Source organism: Marmota marmota, unplaced genomic scaffold (assembly GCF_001458135.2).
Source record: "Marmota marmota marmota unplaced genomic scaffold, marMar, whole genome shotgun sequence".
Classification (NCBI taxonomy): Eukaryota; Metazoa; Chordata; class Mammalia; order Rodentia; family Sciuridae; genus Marmota; species Marmota marmota.
In genome coordinates this window covers 21,339,734-21,359,313 of record NW_026000174.1, presented here as the reverse complement: position 1 = coordinate 21,359,313, position 19,580 = coordinate 21,339,734, and the positions used below count along the sequence as shown (strand labels likewise).

General features: G+C 34.7%; 1 protein-coding gene across 1 annotated transcript; it reads left to right on the top strand.

Moving 5' to 3' along the window:
- The first annotated feature begins 16,158 nt into the window (after nucleotides 1-16,158).
- On the top strand, nucleotides 16,159-17,103 carry LOC107134054 (olfactory receptor 502-like). The gene has a single exon (XM_015476194.1). It carries the CDS (start codon nucleotides 16,159-16,161, stop codon nucleotides 17,101-17,103), a length of 945 nt encoding a protein of 314 aa, XP_015331680.1.
- The last annotated feature ends 2,477 nt before the right edge of the window (nucleotides 17,104-19,580 follow it).

Here is a 19,580-nt window from a genome sequence, read left to right as displayed (position 1 = left end):
GGGGTAGGGGGACCATATCTCCTATCTCCTGTCGTTGACTGATCATGAGGTGAACAGTTTGCTCTGATGCAAATTCAAATACCCCAGCCACGATTCACTGTCACAGTACCAAAGCAATGGAGTCAACTTATCCCGAACTGAAATCTCCAAAACAATGAGCCAAGCCAAACACCATTTCCGCTCTTAAGATGATTACCTCAGCTATTTGTTATGTAATAGAAAGATGTCTAACACATACTACAATCCTGTGTCCATTTCAACATCAGCTTATCCTGAGATAAACTTGAGAGCTTTAGCTATGACTGTGTACATTGTGAAAGAAATTACAAAGTCCAAGAAAACAATAAATTGCATGAAATATTCCTCTGGTAAAATGATTGTCTGTGGGGATGGGCTTTGTGGACCCATAAAATTTTGGTCTGTTTCTGGCCTTTGCCTTTGGCCTCATTTGTGGGGCCCTAAAAGAGGAACATGAGAAGCCACTCCTGACTATTCTGAATTCCTCTATCAGGTCAAACTAGCTGAATTCCTCTGTTGGAAGGAGCAGGGTTTCTGAGCTTCTAAGATCTGATTAAAACAAAAACAATAATTCTCACGAAGAGAATTCAGCCTATTGTGGGACAGGGAGGTTATAAAGCACTCCCCACACACTTTCCTCTGAAGGATTCCCAGTCTATTAACCTCTAAAGGAAAATGTTTTGCATTCTTATTGTTTCAGTTACTGCTTATTTTGTATCATTCCCCAATGCCACTCTCTATGAAAAAATACTTAAATTTCCTCTGGCACATCGCCAATGTCTTTCATGTATTAAATGCAAGATTTCCAGAGCATACCAGACATGTCCTCTTTCTTGAGTTTCCTATTTACCACTAGACAGAGAACTTACGTCAGACTCTGTTTCTTTGACTCTTTTCTCATCTTTACATTCATGAAGTCACTTCCCGAATTCCAGATGTCTGGGCTCCTTATGTCTGTTTTTCAAATCCATCTGCTACTGCCTTGAATCCTCCCCATAAGATGAATGGGGCACCTCCTTCATTGTGTATCACAAGGCTCTTACATTTTCATTTCATGTAACCACACTGTGACCAGATGCTGGATTCCTAAATACATGATATATTAAATCACCACTGTGTCAACAACAGTGCCTGGCTATATACTGCTGATAGGAGGAAATTCAAATACTCCAGTGTGAGCTTCAGTGCACTTCACAAACTGATAGCAAGACACATCTCCTGGCTCAGCTCTACCACATACCTTTACCTACTCTATGCTTAGTGAGACAATAGTGTCCTCTATTTTCCAAATACACCCAGATCCTTTAGATGGCTGCTCCTTGGCATATGGTGTTCTCTCTGCCTGTTTCCTTCCTCTCCTTCATTTACTTCCAATGAAAGTTTTACACATTTTCCAGGCCCTTGCTTCAATTCATTAGAAAACTCAGTTTCTCTTATTGTCCACATTTTCTAGACTGAGGGATCCTAACTCAAAATGTCTCCTCTATTCTACTCTCTTACTCATTTGGATTTTGGCACAGCCTCTTGCCTCCTGTCTCCCACTCCCACTAGGAGCTGTTCTTTATCAAATCTATCATCATGCTCTATCACTTCATTATAGATGCTTTTTGCGTTCCCTTTGCTCACATGCTATGCAACGTTAATAACTTCTAATCTTTATGCATGCTTCAGGCATGCTGTCTCATATATCCTCATAGCTACTCAAAGAGAGAAATCCTATTAAAATGATTATGTTTGAAATGAAACTGGAGAGTTGATTGATTTGCCAAGGGGATGTGGGCAGTAGGTGCACCTCCAGAACATACTTACTTTAGGGCATTGAGATAATAAAAAAGTTTTTCCCCCCACAAGTTTGACATCTGGATAAAGCAGGAAAGAGTCTCATTTTAAAATGTTGCATCTGTCATCTTACTTTCTAACTTGAGAGAGTGTACATTTTTGCCTAAGATTAGTGCAGTAGCTGTTGGAAAAATATGGAGTCCCACATCCTCCAGAAATCAAGCATATTTACAAATTCCTTCCCAAAACATTCTATGATAGATTTAGCCTTTATTTTATTCTGAGACATACTGAAGATAGTTGGATGTTCTCCAAAGAGTTCTAAGAATCCTGTCACCTAGCACATCTGAAAGAATGTACAGATGCTTTCCTTATTCCAAAAAAAAAAAAAAAAAAAAAACCTTTCTCGAAGCCAGCAGTGGTTGTTTAAAGCCAAGGAGAAAGAAACTAGTTTTGCATTCTAAATATGACCCTTGTTTGCTGTAGCATCTACCTGAGTGCTACCTGAGTGCTCTTCTACTAGGGGATATATCAGAATTGCTAGAAGAACATTGTCAAAAAATTCATCTCTACTCACACCACAGCTCTTGAGAAGTCTCCCCAAGGAGAGAAATCTCAAGGATAGCACAATATGTGTCATTTGCATAAGCTTTATCAGTAATTTTGCTTGAGAACTTTGGATAATTATGTTATTTTCTTATATATGCTGATGGTAAATCCTGCTTTGCTCATAATATTCAAGCACAGCAGTGATAGGGATTTGTCAACATGTTCCAGTTTATCTCCACAGTGCCCAGAGTTTTTTCAATGCCTTCTGTGAAGGTATAAATCCTCATCAGTATTTGAGTATTTGATGACACCAAATAATGCTAATTGTAAAAAGTGAAAAACATCCCCCCTCCTTTTTTTTTTTTTCTGTGATGCTAGGGATTGAACCCAGGGCCTTCTGTATGTGAGGCCAGCACTTTACCAACTGAGCTATATCCCAACCCAACAAACCCTTTTTTATTACCACAAAGAGAATCCCCTCCCAGTCTTTTGGAGTTAGGAGATAACTAAGCTGTCGGAAGAGTTTACTCTCACACCTTAGGGGTTGCCTTTTGTGGCTCTTCCTGTGATTTCATATATGTTGTAACTCAGGGATAAGTTTTAAGGCAGTTTTCCCCTTTGACTATCTGTGGAGTCCCCTCTGAAATTGGAGTCTCTTGTAACTTAAAGTTAGTGTCTTCTTCATTCCTTAAGGTACAGCTTAGAGCCATGAGGATTTTAATGAAAGTCCTGGGGCCACTGGAGATGATTCTCCGGAGACTGCTTTAAATACCAGAAGTCTTGTGTCTGTGACTATCCTCTATTGAAATGTCCACACGTGTGCTTTTAAAATTCTGACATATTATAGGAGTTTTTGACAAGTTTGTTCTTATTCTTCTGAATGACTATGGAAATGACTGAAAATCAACTTGTTAAAAAGGTATCATGGCATGAAAGTGATTCCAGCTGGCATATTTACTCTCTGCTTACTACCATTTATTTTATGATTCTGAAAAATTTCCAAGTCCTTCAGTTCTCTTCTGCTCTAATCACAAGGCAAAGGAATGAGGTATCCTTAGACTATTCCCAGGAGAAACAAACAAAGGTGGTAGGAAGAAAATGAACACTCTGTATGATCCTTATTACTGCTTTCTTTTGAAGCAAATCTGCTCTAGAAGACTCTTCTTAAAAAGAATATTCCCTTTTATCTGAATCCCTAGTCATGCTGTGACATCTGCAAATGGCTACTAATTGCTTCTCTCATCATCTTGTCCCTCAAATTCTCTACCATCTGCATTACCAAGTCTCATCTCCATCATTTGTCCTCAAAATTTCATATCTTATGGCAAACCGGTCAACACTTTTTATCTTTTTAAAAAGTGTTTTTATTTTTAAAAAGTACTATTTTAAAATTTCTTTTATTTAAATTTATTTTTTGAGTAACACACACAAAATATAAAAATTGTTCTTTTTATTTTGACTAGTACATTTTATGTTGTTGAAGTCAGATGAGACATATATGTTCCCTTAAGTCTTCACTAGTTTTCAAAATTCTTTTTCCTAGCTTTTTGATACATGTAGTATATTATTATTATGTATAGCCACTCTACCATGCAATAGTACACCTGATTTTTTTATTCCTATGTAACTATAGCTCAGTATCCATTGATGCATCTCTCCCTAGTTTTCCCCTTTCCTCTACTTTCTCCAGTCTCCTGTAACTACCATTCTACTGTCAATTTCTATGGGACCAGCTTTTATATTCCATATGTGAATGAGATCGTATAGTACTTTTCTTTTTGTGCCTGGCTTAGTTCATTTAACATAATGATCTGCCCGCATAACAACATTTACATCCTCCATAACACCATCCATTTGGTTGCAAATTACAGGATTTTTTTATGGCTAAATAATAAAATCCACCGAACATAGTATTTCTTGATTGAATTCTACATTTTCCTTGTTCTGTCTTATATTCCTTCTGAGCACAGCTGTTTTGCTGCTAACTCATTCCAAGTCTTGACCACAAATGCCATCTCATCCAAGAATCCCTTACTTACATAATGTATAATAATAAAGACAGAAAGCACAGCTATTAAGAAGAAAGTGTATTAGGAGGGACACTTGGGATGGATTCCAATGGGTACCAAAACCTCAAAGATGATTAGTACATTGGACTAGTCACTGTACATAACAATGAATTCGAACTTTTTGATGCTAAGTTGACCTGTTTTTTGCCTTTTTGGACCTATCTTGTGAGGACAGGGAACATATCCTCAAGCTTCTTAACATACAATTCCTTGCATCAATAGCAATACTCTTTTTTTGAAAATTGCTCTTGATGAAAAGGAGCACCACTGACTGGAAAATATGGCAGTGAATGTCATCACACCCAGGATGGCTCATAGCCACCTGCTGAATAATACAGTGATGATTTAAAACCATTAGTAACAAAATTCCCTATTGCTGCTAGGTTGAACCATTCTGAGGTACCTTTCATGCTCCACTGTTCCCTGTGGGCTGGGACTGAAGGTGCACTTCAGTTGTGTATCTTCATCTACAGTCTCCTGATGCCTTGTCATGCTTCTCTCTCATCTTTACTGGATTTCCCTGAGATTGCTGCTTCACTAGATCATTTTCCTCTCCTTTTGGAGAACTTGTCAGAAGATGGAGTGCCAATCAACACAGGAATAATAACTTTCTGTCCTTTATTATGCAGACTCAAATTTTAAAAATAAAATGAAATACAAGTATTGATTCTGATTGCTGAATCCAATTCCTTCTCTCTGAGGAAAGAACTGTAATACTCAACCATCATTGCCAGTCATATAGTCATAGGGTTTGAATTTCTATCTATGGGTTGTATTGTCCTTGTGATACTAGAATTTCTGCTCCTTGCTAATTGGTCCTCATTACTAGGCATTGATATATTTTTCTTATGCCTCTATTTGGAGGATGGTTCATGAAGCCTGAGTTCACACTGATTTTATATGGTCTGCGATACTGTGTGCCAAAGACAGATGGGGTACATGTTGATACTGCAGCTCTGTGGCTATCCTGAATCAGTAATCTCTCTGTTTGCTTTATCTTCATCCTATCCCATCATTTATGAAAAAAATATATGCCAGTTACATTTTAAAATAACACTTTTAACTATATTTCTGGAAGTAGTAACCTAGAGAATAAGTTATTTCGTCCATTCACTCATTTATTCATTTTGAAATTACATTCCAGGCACTGTTCTAGTCTGTCAGAAATGTGTCAAACAGACAGATGTTTGCCTTTGTGGAATTCATCTTCAAGCATCTTCAGAGCAGAAAAAGAGAAACTTGAGTTTATAATTAACTAATATGTAAAAAAAAGTTAAAGCAGGAAAGAATAATTCAATTACCCTTTAAGCACAATAGCAGCAAATAGCTTCAAAACTTTTAAATCATTTTTACCAACTGCTATCACAGAACAGAAAATATGAGTTTAGAAAAGGGGTCAAAAGGAGAAAGTAGAGGGACAATACATGTCAGTCTGTTGTGGGTAGCAATAACTTGTTTGATTTTTAAAAGCTCTTTTTTTCTTAGATGCAAAAATAATTCAATATAATTGATGAAGTTGTTCTAGAAAGATATTTTCCTTATAGTAAACCTCTTTGTTATCCATTTCAATAACTTTTTAAAACATTTCCATTACCCTCTGAATATTCCTCATGTCTACGTGCATTTTTTGCTTCCCTCTGCCCTGGTTCCAGATACCTGTAGTTTTTACTTCTAGATAATATAGATTGATTTGCTTTTCCTACAAAGTTTTATAACTTTGAGTTTTAGAACTCAAAATCATCACGTATGACATGCTTCGTTGTGTTTGATTTCTTTTACTACCATAACAATTTTGAGATTCATTCATGTCATCATTAATTTGATTCTTTTTATTGCTCAGTGGAGTCCCCTTAAATGGGTATATCGTGTTTCTATTATTTACTTGTTACTGGCTTGAGGTTATTCAGTTGGGGTCCTCTGTTAATAAATCTAGTACTATGAACTTTCAGATAGTGTGTGCATGATATGTCTTACCTTGTCATAGGTAAATACAAAGAAGCAGGCATGCTGGGTCTTCAGGTTGTATATGTTTACATTTTTAAAAAATTGCAAAGTAGCTTTCTGAAGTGGCTGTATAGTTTTATATTCCCATGGGTCATGTTGAGACTCCCAGTTGCTCAAAATGTTACGTTTGGTATTGTTCTTTAATTTTAATTATCATAACAGTTATATAGATATCTCTTTGTCACATCAATTTATATTTATCTGATAACTTATAATATCAAGTGTCTTCTCATGTGCTATTGGTCATATGTACATTTCTCCCATTTAAAAAATTACGTTGTTTGTTGTCTTATTCTTCAGTTCTAAGTGTTTCTTATACATTCTATGTGTAAGCTCATTGTTATATATAGTTATTATAAACAATTTTTTTCCTTTTTAGTTTTCTGTTTTTATGTTTTAAGGACAAACTCTTAATATTTGAATAAACTCTAATATATCATTTTATTTTCTTTTTTTTTTTTTAATTTTTTATTGTGGGTTGTTCAAAACATTACAAATTTCTTGACATAACATATTCGACACTTTGATTCAAGTGGGTTATGAACTCCCACCTTCACCCCATACACAGATTTTATTTTCTTTATCTAAAAAAATTCTTGCAAGCTCTAAAATTATGAAGATTTTTTTCTTGTATTTAGCTCTAGAAACCTTATAGTTTTATCTTTCATCTTTGTGTCTATGAAACATTTTGAGTTAATTTTTGTGTTTGGTATGATTTAAGTGATGTTGTTCATTTTTTCCATGTGGGTATGAAATTGTTCAAGTAATATATGCTGTAAAATCTATGGCCATTGAATCGCCTCTTTCTCCACTGAATTGCCATTAACATTTATCCAGAAGTATAATAATATATAGGTGGATCTATTTTAGGACTGTCTTTTATGTTCCTGTGATCTGTATGTTTTCATGTCACCAATATCATACTGTGTTGATTACTTTCAATTTGTAGTAAGTCTTCTTTATGAATTTATTTTTTAATTGGTGCAATATAGTTACACATAAAAGTGGAATTCACTGTGATGTGTTCATACATGCTTATGACAATTTGGTTAATTTCATTCTGCTATTCCTTCCATTTTCCATCCATTATCTGTCTCTCTCATTCCCCTTCCTTCACTCCTCTTATCTGCCTTCTATTTTAATAGGATCTCCCCCACCATTAAAAAAAATCCTTATTTCTTTCTAGGTTCTGTATACTAAAAGAAAACATTCCACCCTTGACTTTATGCATCTTGCTTAATTTACTCAGCATGATGTCCTCCAGATTTGTCCATTTACCAGCAAATGACATAATTTCATCTTATTTATATTTGAGTAAAATGACATTTTCTTTATCTTTTTTTTAGTCAGGGACACCTAGGTTGGTTCCATAACTTTGTGATTGTGAATTATGCTACTATAAACATTGATATGCAGGTATCCTTACAGTATGCTGATTTTAGTTCTTTTGGATAAATACCAAGGTATAGAAAAAGCTGAGTCATACATAGTGGTTTCATCCCTGGTCTTTTGAAGAATCTCCATAGTGCTTTCCATAATGGTTATACTAACTCGCTGTTCCACCAAAAGTGTGCTTTTCCTGCACATCCTTGCCAGCATTTATTATTATTATTATTATTATTATTATTATTATTATTATTATTAATGATTTCCATTCCAAATGGAGTGAGGTGAAATCTCATTGTAGCTTTGATTTGAATTATTCTGGTTGCTAAGAATGTTGAACATTTTACCATCTATTTATTGGCCATTGGCATTTCTTCTTGAGAAATGGCTATCTAGTTCATTTTCTCATTTACCATCTGGGTTATTTAGTGGGTTTTTTAAGTTTTTGGTGTTTTAAGTATATTCTGTTTATTAATCTCCTGTAAGAAGAGTAGCTAGCAAATACCTTGTATTCTGCAGGGTGTCCTTCCACACTCTTAGTTATTTCCTTTGCTGTGCAGAGGCTTTTTAATTGAAGCCATCCCACTTATTGATTCTTGGTTTTATTCTTTAAACTTTAGGGATCTTATTAAGGAGATCAGTACCTGTGCCAATATGATAGGAGTAGACTGTATGTTTTCTTCTAGCAGCTGCAGTATTTCTGGTCTTTGATCTACTTTGAGTTAATTTTTATGCAGCGTGACAGGGATCTAGTTTCATTTATTCTACATATGGACATCCAGTTTTCCCAGAATCATTCATTAAAAATGCTGTTTTCTATAATATATGTTTTTGGCAACTTTGTGAAGCATCAGATGACTGTATATTTGTCTTTGTGTCTTCTATTCTATTTCATTGGTCTTCACATCTGTTTTGATGCCAGTGCCATGCTATGTTTTTTTTTTTTTCTTAACTGTAGGTCTATAGTATAATTTGAGGTTTTTTATTGTGGTGACTGAAGAATTGCTCTTCTTTCTCAGGATGGCTTTGCATATTCTGTCTCTCCTTCTTCCAAATGCATTTTTGGACTGTTTTTCTAGTTCGGTGAAGAACATTGGTATTTTGATGGGGATTGCCTTGACTCTCCATAACACAGTGTGCCACTGTGCCCAGATTAATGTGTTCTTGAATTAGTATGATTACTTTGACAATGTTAATTCTGTCTAAGATCATGAGAGATCTTTGTATCTTCAAGTGTTTTCTTCAATTTCTTTTTTTAGTGTTCTATAATTTTCACTGTAAAGTACTCTTAGTCTCTTGGTTAGATTTATTCCAAAGGTTTGTTTTTTTGTTGTTTGAGGGTATTGTGTATATAATTGTTTTCCTGATTACTTTCTTAGCAGATCTATTATTAGAATATAGTGATTGAGGGGCTGGGGATGTGGCTCAAGCGGTAGCGCGCTCGCCTGGCATGCGTGCGGCCAGGTTCGATCCTCAGCACAACAAACAAAGATGTTGTGTCCGTCGGAAACTAAAAAAAATAAATAAATATTAAAATTCTCTCTCTCTCTCTCAAAAAAAAAAGAATATAGTGATTGATTTTTGTGTATCGATCTTGTATCCTGCTATTTTGTTGGAGTTGTCTATTTACTCTAGAAGTCTCTGGTAGAGTATTTTGGATCTTTGAAGTATAGAATCAGGTTATCAGAAAAAAGATAATTTGACTTCTTCATTTCCTATTTGTAGACCTTTCATTTCCTTTTCTTGTCTGATTGCTCTGGCTAGAGTTTCAAGAACTGTATGAATAGAAGTGGTTAGAGTGGACATACTTGTCTTCTTCCTAATTTTAGAGGATAGACTTTCAGTTTTTCTCCATTGAGTATGATGTTGGCTTCAAGTTTGCTATATACAGCCTTTAGTTTTGAGGTATATTCCTTCAACTTCTAGTTTTCCCAGTGTTTTGACATGAATGGTGGCTAGACTTTGTTGAAGGCTTTTTCTATATTTATTGAGATGATCATGCAATTTTGGTCCTTTATTCTATTTATGTGATGAATTAAATTTCTTGATTTGCATATGTTGACCCAACCTTGCATTCTTCAAGTGAAATAAACTTGATCATTGTGTACAATCTTCTTAATGTGTGTGTGTGTGTGTGTGTGTGTGTGTTTTTGGCGGGGGGAGGAGGTACCAGGGACTAAACTGAGGAGACTAACCACTGAGCAACATATCCACCCCTGTTTTGTATTTTATTTAGAGATAGGGTCTCACTGAGTTGCTTAGAACCTCACCATTGCTGAGGCTGGCTTTGAACTTGCATTCCTCCTGTCTCAGCCTTCTGAGTTGCTGGGATTACAGGAGTGTGTCACTGTGCCCAGATTAATGTGTTTTTGAATGCAGATTGCCAAGGCGTGGAAATTTTTGGCACCAGGGATTAAACTCAAAGATGCTTAACCACTGATTCACATTCTTAGCCCTTTTTATTTTTTATTTTGAGTTAGGGTCTTGCTAAATTGCTTAGGACCTCACTAAGTTGCTAAGGCTGACTTTGAACTTGTGATCAGATTGCTAATATTTTATTAATAATTTTATGTCCATGTTCATTAGGTTTATAGATCTGTAGTTTTCTTTCCTGATGTGTCTTTATCTGATTTTGATGATAAGGATGTTACTGGCTTTATAGAATAAATTTGGGAGTGTTCCCTCCCTTTCTATTTCATGGAATAATTTGATGAAGATTGGAATCAGTTCATCTTTAAAGATGTAGTAGAACTTAGTTGACAATTCATCTGGTCGTGGGCTTTTCTTTCTTGGGAGGTTTTTATTGCTGCTTCAATCTTGTTGGTTTTTATTGCTGCTTCAATCTTATTTGTCTATGTAGGCTTTCTATATCCACTTGTTTCAATTTGACAATTCATATGTGTTTAGAAATTGACAATATTATCTAGATTTTCCACTTTATTGCAGTATAAGTTTTCAAAGTAATTCCTGACAATCCTTAGAATTTCAGCAAATGTCTTTGGTGATATCTCCTTCTTCACCTTTAATTTTGTTGATTTGGGTCTTTTTTCTATTTCTTGTTACTTTAGCTAAGGGTTTATCAATCTTATTTATCTATTCAGAGAACCCCACACTTTGTTGAATTGGTCCATTGTATTTTTTAATTCTCAATTTCATTAATTTTGGCTCTAATCTTAATTATTTTCTGTCTTCTATTAGTTTTGGAATTTATTTGTTCTTGCTTTTCTAGAGCCTTGAGATGTAACATTAGGTCATTATTTTGAGATCACTCTTTTTTTTAATGTATGCACTCAGTGCTCTACACATTCCCCTCAGAACTGCCTACATAGTGTTTCAAGGATTTTGATATCTTGATCTCTGTTTTGTTCATTTCTAAAATTTAAAAAATTTCTCACCTGATGTTTTTCTCTGAGTCATTCCTCATTCAAAAGTGTTTCAATTGCCATGTGTTAACATGATTGTGGTTTTTATTTTGCTACTGACTTCTAGTTTCATTCTATTATGATCTCATAAAATACAAGGAATTATTATTTTGAGTTTTTTGTGGTTGACTAAGACTTGCTCTGTATCCTAAAATATGGTTAATTTTGGAGATGTTTTCATGTGTAGCTGAGAAGAAGTGAAATCAGTTGTTGATAGACAAACTATTCTGTAGATGTCCTTAAAGTTCACTTGATGAATAATATTTTTAGATCTGAAGAGTCTGTACTTACTTTGTGTCTGAATGACCTATTGGGGAGAGAGGTGTACAATAATACAGTATTACTGTACTAGATTCTATCTGGGACCTTATGTCTAGTAATGTTTATTTTATGTAAATAGGTGCACTAACATTTAGGCATAAATATCTACAATCATAATATCTTCTTGTAGAATAGACTCCTTTACCAGTATGAAGTAATCTCCCTTGTTTCTTCTGGTTAATTTTAGCTTGAAGTCTGCTTTGGCAAATTTGAGAGAAGCTACTCCATTTGCATGGTATTTTTTTTTCCCAACTTTTCATATTCAGCCTGTGTGTCTTTGCCTATAACGTGAGTCTCTAATAAAAAATAAAAGGATAGGTCCTGTTTTTATTTTAATCCACTCAGCCATCTACATCTTTTAATTGTAGAACTGAGATCATTACAGTGTCATCATAGAGAGATGATTATTATTTTCTGTCATTTTGATTTATTTGTAATGTTTTATTTACACTTTGGTTTCCTTCACTAAACTACTCTTCTAGTGGGATTCCTTCATTTGCTCTCTTTGAAATTTGGCTTGCATTTCCTCTGCATGAAATATTTCTTTAAGCATTTGTTGTAGTGTCTGTTTAATAGTCATAAATTTCTTTTAGTTTCTGCTTATCGTGGAAGGTTTTTATTTCACCTTCCATTCTGAAGGATCTCTTTGCTGAATAAAGCAATCTTGGTTGGCAATCATAATCTTTCAGAATTTGGTATATATTATTCCAAACCCTTCCTAGCTTTTAAAATCTGGGCTGAAAAATCAGTGGTGATTCATATTCATTTCTGTCTAAATCTGAACTTCTGTTTTTATCTTTCAGCTTTTAAAATTCAATTCTTGTTCTGTATATTAGATATTATAATTATAATGTGACTTTAAGAGTATCTTTCATGATCTCATCTACTTCATGACCTCATATATTTGAATATACATCTCATTTTCCAGGTTTGAAATTTTTGTATTATTATTTCACTGAAAAGGTTTATACATGTTCTTAGTTTGTATCTCACTTTATTCCTTGATGCCAATGATCCTTAGATCTAGTCTCTTCATATTGTTCCATATTTCCTGAATATCTTGGTCATGGTCTATTATCATTTCTAGTGCCAAGTTTTTAAGATTAAACATCTTGTCTTTGATATCTGAAAAATCTGTCTTCTGCATCTTCTAAACTATTAGTGATACTTTTCATTAAATTTTAATTTGGTAAATTATTTTATTTTAATGATATCTGTTTGATTCTTGATAACAATAACTACCTATTTATTGTAATTATCTTCCACTTCCTGTATTTTCTTTCTTAGTTCATTTCATATATATACTTTTAGGTCCTTAGTCATTTTATACATCAACCTTTAAATTATTTATCTGGCTTTTTGTCCACTGTAATATCTGAAGGCAAGCAGAGCAAATCCCCATAACTTGTTCTTCGTTCCTTAAACAGCTCTCACTATTCTGATTGGTTTGCACAACTACACAAATAATCTTCCTAATTTACAGAAAAAAGCCCTTATAAAACATGAGTTACATTGCATTGAATCTCCACATTAATTTTTTTGAGGATTGGCATCTTAATGATACTGGGTTTTCCATTCCTGGTATGTGGTATATCTCATTCTATTTGATTAGGTTATTGTTGATCTCTTGCATGTATCTACATAAATATATAAATATTATACAATATCATATAACATTATACATGCAAATAATATGCAGACTTTTATGTACCTTAAAAAAATTAAAGTGTATACAATAGATTTTATATCAAAGTATTCACCATTTTAGATTCTCTTTATCCATTCTTGCAAGTGAGAGATTCATTGTCCCCTGATATCCATCTTCCTAGTTGTTTTATCAACAACAAAACTGAAACAACTGTAACTTGATTCAACTGTGACAAGGTAGAAACTCAGAGATGGATTTCCAGAATTGTCCATCTGAAAGCTAAGGTTATATGTACGCACTACATTCCAGTCTACATTATTTGGGGTTGTGCTCAGGGATCTTAACTGCTTCCACATCTAGAAAGTCTTGTATAGGGACTGTATAGGTGGCTGATGGTCTCCCAGAAGGTTGTAAGCTTCAGAGAAAGAGTGGAGCTTGGAAGTAGACACTTTGCTGGATGGTTCCAGAAGAAGGAATCTAACAAGGTGAGGTGGAATCTTGTAGAATAGGTTGTTTGGATTCTTCAGTCTCCATTCTCTCATTTGAAAAATGAGGGTAATAAGCTGTTCACAACGATGCATGCCTTTAATCCAAGTAACTCATGAGGCTGAGGCAGAAGGATTGAAAGTTTGAGGCCAGTCTCAGGATCTTAGTGAAACACAACCTAAAAATAAAAATATAGCAGAGGGTTAGGGATACAACTCTGTGGTAGAGTTAGAGTGCATGTGGGTTTAGTCCCCAGTACTACCAGAAAAAATAAGGATAATAGAAGTTCCTACTTGATAAAACTGTCGGAGAATTAAATATACATAAAATGTTCAGCATAGTGATTTTCATAAAGTGAGCTCCATGTGAATATTATTTATTATTATATTAGTGGTGGTAAAATCGCTCCTCAAATGAGAGGTTTCAGAGGTTGAGATAGGAGATTCTCACATTAGAATTAGTAAGAACATGTAGGTAAGACTAAGTCTTCAGGTTGAAGATTCCTGCATTCCACCATGAACTAGCTACACGACAAGGAACTACTCAAGAAGCAATGTTTTGAGAATCTTTCTTATCTGGAAGTCATCCAAACATCTTTTAAAAATGTGTATTTCTTTATACAACTCTCAAGACAGTTATTTTCCTACCTTTGCTCTGCAATTAATGTACATGACTTAAAATACTTATTACTTAAAATTCAACTTTACTTGCAGTTTCACCTCCGGTTCCCCAAGGTACTTAATGGCAAATGTTACAGATATCAATACACAATATTTGTCAATAAACACATATTGAATGATCAATAGCTAAGGTTGGCATTTTGTATCTGAAGTACAGCACTGAGTATTTCTTAATCAGAAATATCAGAGTTCGCTTGGAACTAATATTTATGTATAAGATAATTTGTCATATTATGCTCTTTAGAAATTAGTAAACAAAGGTCACAGAACTATGCAGGTAGATAAAAACAAAAGAACAAATTGGCCACTTGAGAATTGACAGAATCTTGAAGGATTGGTTGTTTTCATGTTTGATATGAACTTCTCAATATCTACTACAGAAAATAATGATTCTCTGTGATGCCTTTGAATTCACATATGAATCTCTAGTGTCTTCAGAGATTTATCCCCAGCTGAGAACAAAGTGAAAAGACCTATATAACCACAATGTTTTTGGTCTACTACTGAAATATGAATGAGTTCTCATTTCAAGAGGTAAGATTTTGACTTTTGTTTATTAATCTGATGTAAGATTTTGACTTTTGTTTGTTCATCTGATGTATTGAACTTCAAATTCAATTTGAGAAAACTTTTTTCTCTAAAATTATCTGTGCTCAGAAAGGGTAGTGTGGAAAGAGAACAGGTATAATCAAGCAATGAGCTAGTGGGCAATATTGGGCTGATTTTCTCTGTTTTCACCATTGGTTTCAGGGGAAGGAAGAAATAATCATAGCCCAAGTTACCAGAAATCCTTGTTCTCTACCCATAAGACAGAAACTTATGGTCTTTCAACACTATGCAAAGGTGGCACTCTACCAATATTGAGATGCTTTGAGAATTCCTTAGTATTTAGATTGAATATTTTAAAATGTAAGGAGAAAAAAATCCTTCTAGAATATCTTCTTGTGTTTTTGCATCTGACTATTAGTTAGGAGGTAATCCTAGAAAAAGCTTGGTGTATATACTCAGTAAACTTGGAGAGGAGGTTGACCTGGTCAGAAGTTTGGTGATTCTTCTTTCTATTCTATGTTTTATTCAGCTGTATATTATGTTGACAATAATATTATTTCATACTACCAAATCCAAATTAGAAATCATTAGAAAGCAGTAGGAAATGATTTGATTTATTAAATAAATTTATCAGTCTTTTTTCCATAGGGATTGTATTGATATTATAAAACACTTAATGCAACAATATTTTTAACTTTAAATACATACAAATTACCCAGCAAATTTATACTATACTTAAAATATAATAATCAATACACACACACACATATATATATCTGTATCTATCTATCTCTCTCTCTCTCTCTCTCTCTCTATATATATATATATATATACACACATACATATATATTTCTTATATGCCAGAAAGCTAATAAAGCTAATAAAGTTTAGCTATTATTGAAGTCATCCTTGGAAAAATCTATGAAAAGCAAGAAAAAATGAATATTCTTTTTTCATAATATATTCAGCATTCATTTTTGTGATTTTCATGTGCCTTATAGCTTGATTTTTTTGAAACCATATAATAGATGAAGAAGAAAAGACATTATATGAAAGAATTTTTCTGGTGTTTCTACTAAAACTAACATTAAAATCACTGATTAAGTCACCATTGCACATAAGTAAGTACTGGCCCTTGATCATCTTTATTTACTTCCCGTATACATTAATGAAAATGAAACCATCATGTTTATAAATACTTTCATGCCCTGTTTCCCCACAGGTCATTTTTCAGCAGCCACTGTCCCATGGATTCCCTGGTCACTGGGAACCACACTGCAGTGACAGAGTTCATTCTATTGGGCTTAACTGAGGATCCAGTCCTCCGAGTCTTCCTCTTTGTGATCATCCTGTGCATCTACCTGGTGACCATCTGTGGCAATCTCAGCACAATCATTCTCATCAGAGTCTCTTCTCAGCTCCATCATCCCATGTACTTTTTTCTGAGCCATTTAGCTTCTGCTGACATAGGCTATTCGTCTTCTGTCACACCCAATATGCTTGTAAACTTCCTGGTGGAGAGAAATGCCATCTCCTATGTTGGATGTGCCATCCAGCTTGGTTCAGCAGTGTTCTTTGGGACAGTGGAGTGCTTCCTTCTGGCTGCCATGGCCTATGATCGCTTTGTGGCAATCTGCAACCCACTGCTGTACTCCACCAAAATGTCCACACAAGTCTGTCTCCAGTTATTTGTAGTGGCTTATACAGGGGGTTTCCTCAATGCTTCCTCTTATGTCATTTCTTTCTTTTCTTTGCTCTTCTGTGGACCAAATCGAGTCAACCATTTTTTCTGTGATTTTGCTCCATTAGTTGAGCTCTCCTGTTCTGATGTTGGTGTCTCTGCAATTGTTTCCACATTTTCTGCTGGCTCCATCATTGTGGTAACAGTTTTTGTCATTGTCGTCTCCTACATCTTCATCCTCATCACCATCCTGAGGATGAGCTCCACTGAGGGGCGCCACAAGGCCTTCTCCACCTGCACCTCCCACCTCACTGCAGTCACTCTGTTCTATGGGACCATTACCTTCATTTATGTGATGCCCAGGTCCAACTATTCCACTGACCAGAACAAGGTGGTCTCTGTGTTCTACATGGTGGTGATCCCCATGCTGAACCCTCTCATTTATAGTCTTAGGAACCAGGAGATTAAGGGGGCTCTGAAGAGACAGCTTAGTAAGAAAATATTTTCTTAGTGACATCTTGTATTTTTTCAGGCTTGATATAGTAAAAGTGTCCCATAGATATAATGAATAGAAACTGAGTGCTTGTGTTTGAAATATATTTTTTGACATATCATATTCAGTGTAGAGTGTTGCAGTAATTCACTTGCAGGTAGCATGAGAAAGAAAGAAGAAGCAGAGCAAGCAAAGCGGCAGAATAAAAAAAGTCTTTTATTGTATATAGCAATCTTTTTATAGTATTGTGAACAAAGAAGGCAGCCTTCCAACAGCAATAAATCAGGTCTTTCAGCTAATTAAACATAGCCTACAGAAATTTTACTTTTTAATCAGAAGTGACCAGCTTCTCATGGCTAATCTGCTTTTGGCCTGGAGCATGCTGAGTTCTACTCTTTGTTAAGAACAGATAAAAAATTTTTCTTAGCGCCCCCTTAGCCCACTTGGCAGAACATCCCGTTTGCAGGCAAGTCCTCCTAAGGACAGTAGACACCTCGTTTTCAAGCATGTCCACTGTTACCTTATCTAAACCTTGAAGGAGCCTCTCTTTTGCGAGCAGGCCCTCTCAAGGACAGCAGACACCTACTTTTCAAGCATGTCCGCTGTTACCTATCTATACCTTGACAGAATATCCTGTTTGCAGGCAGACTCCATCAAGGACAGTAATAGTAACACAGTCACATCTGATTCTCTACAGTAGAACTTCTCAGTAAATATAAGAGTTCAATTTTCAGATGTTATAGTATTCAAGGATTCATAGTGAGTTGCCGTTAATAAAACTAAATCAAATTTTAAAATTAAGAATTCAAATTGACTCAAGAAAACAAAATCTGCTGGAAATGCTTTTGAAGTAGCAATCAATAGAAATAATGGACAGTATAAACAAAATCACAAAGATTTACAATGTGGGAATTAATTAACATAGACTATAATATTATTTAGAGTAAACGCTAAAAGATCACTTGAAATGTATATTATCACAGAGAACAAACCAAACTAAAAAGCATGCAGAACATTCATAAAGAAAACTTATGGTGAAAACTTTACCATACCCAGAGACTTACACCAGGTTTACTCCTCTGGTATCATAATGCTGAGGATTTTTACATAGGATTTCATGTGATAGTACAGTCAGAAGAGCATCCTTGCTTAGAAACCTTATGACCTTAACTAGAACCAGTTTATCTTATAATGTTAGTTCTGGAGTCCTTGCAAGGGTTGCTTATAGTTAAAATCAGCACACACTGGAAAGAATATGGCATAAAACAGAATGTTTTTTGTGTATTGTCCTCTCAGTCCAGATGCAATTTACAATTAATAAACATTTTTTTACCCAGGTATTGTCTCTGTTTAATAAAAATTACTCTGACAATGACATTCTAGAATGTTTTGTTATAAACAATGTGCAAAAATCCTGACCATTTGATATTTTAGTTTCTTAGGATTTATGGGAAATTCAGTCAAAGTCAAATTGACTCACAGAAAAAAAAATCGGCTGAAAATGCTTTTGAAGTAGGAATTGATGAAAATTTAGAGAAGACAAAATATTTTGTTAACCATTTTTCTTAAAGGGTACAATGCACATTATCAGGCATCATAAATGTTGTACAGTTTTGATTTATAATTCTGAACAAATATACTGTATAAGAATCCATTATGGTTCATAGGCAGAATATAAGACCTTGAATGCTGTTATCTGAGAAATAGGTCACCTTTCTGTGTGCAAATACATGGTTCTCAGAGAAATTATAAAACATCTTCAGGTTTTATAAAAGAGGCACTGTAGTCTTCACACTTCTGTAATTTTTTTTGTGGAACAGTCTCAAATCTTTTCCCAAAACAATATAGCTATTAATAATGAAGTTATGCAGAAAATAATGGTTAAAAAAACTGTTAAGTTTTTGGCTATTGATCCATTTTACAATAATTTTTCTATAACTACATCAGTGTTTTTGCCACATATTAACCTTCTTGGCAGGAAAAACATAATAGCTAAGGAAAAACTAAAACTCCCCTCTCAGCTAAATGAAATATAAAAGGTAATAATCTGATATAGTCTTTTTGAGACAGGGTCTCACTGAGTTGCCTAGGGCCTTGCTGAATTGCTGAGGCTGACTTTGAATTTGCACTCCTTCTGCCTCAGCCTCCCAAGCTGTTGGGATTACAGGTGTGAGCCACCATATCCGCTTGATACATTTTTCAGAAAAGAATTTTACACCAATTTTTAAGTAGCACAGTGTAAAAAATCTGAACTCTAATAGACAACATTAATAAGAGCACAATTCACAATAGCCAAGCTAGAGAACCAACATAGGTGCCCTTCGACATATGAACAGATAAAGGAAATGTGGCATATATACACAGTGGAGTATTACTCATCCATAAAAAGAATGAAATTATGGCATTTGCTAGTAAATGGATGAAACTGAAGACTGTCACACTAGGGGAAATAAGACAGTCCCCAAAAGTCAAAGGTTGAAGTTTTCTCTAATATG

Coding starts and splice junctions, on each gene's coding strand:
- LOC107134054 (XM_015476194.1), top strand. CDS start 16,159: ATGGATTCCCTGGTCACTGGGAACCACACTGCAGTGACAGAGTTCATT.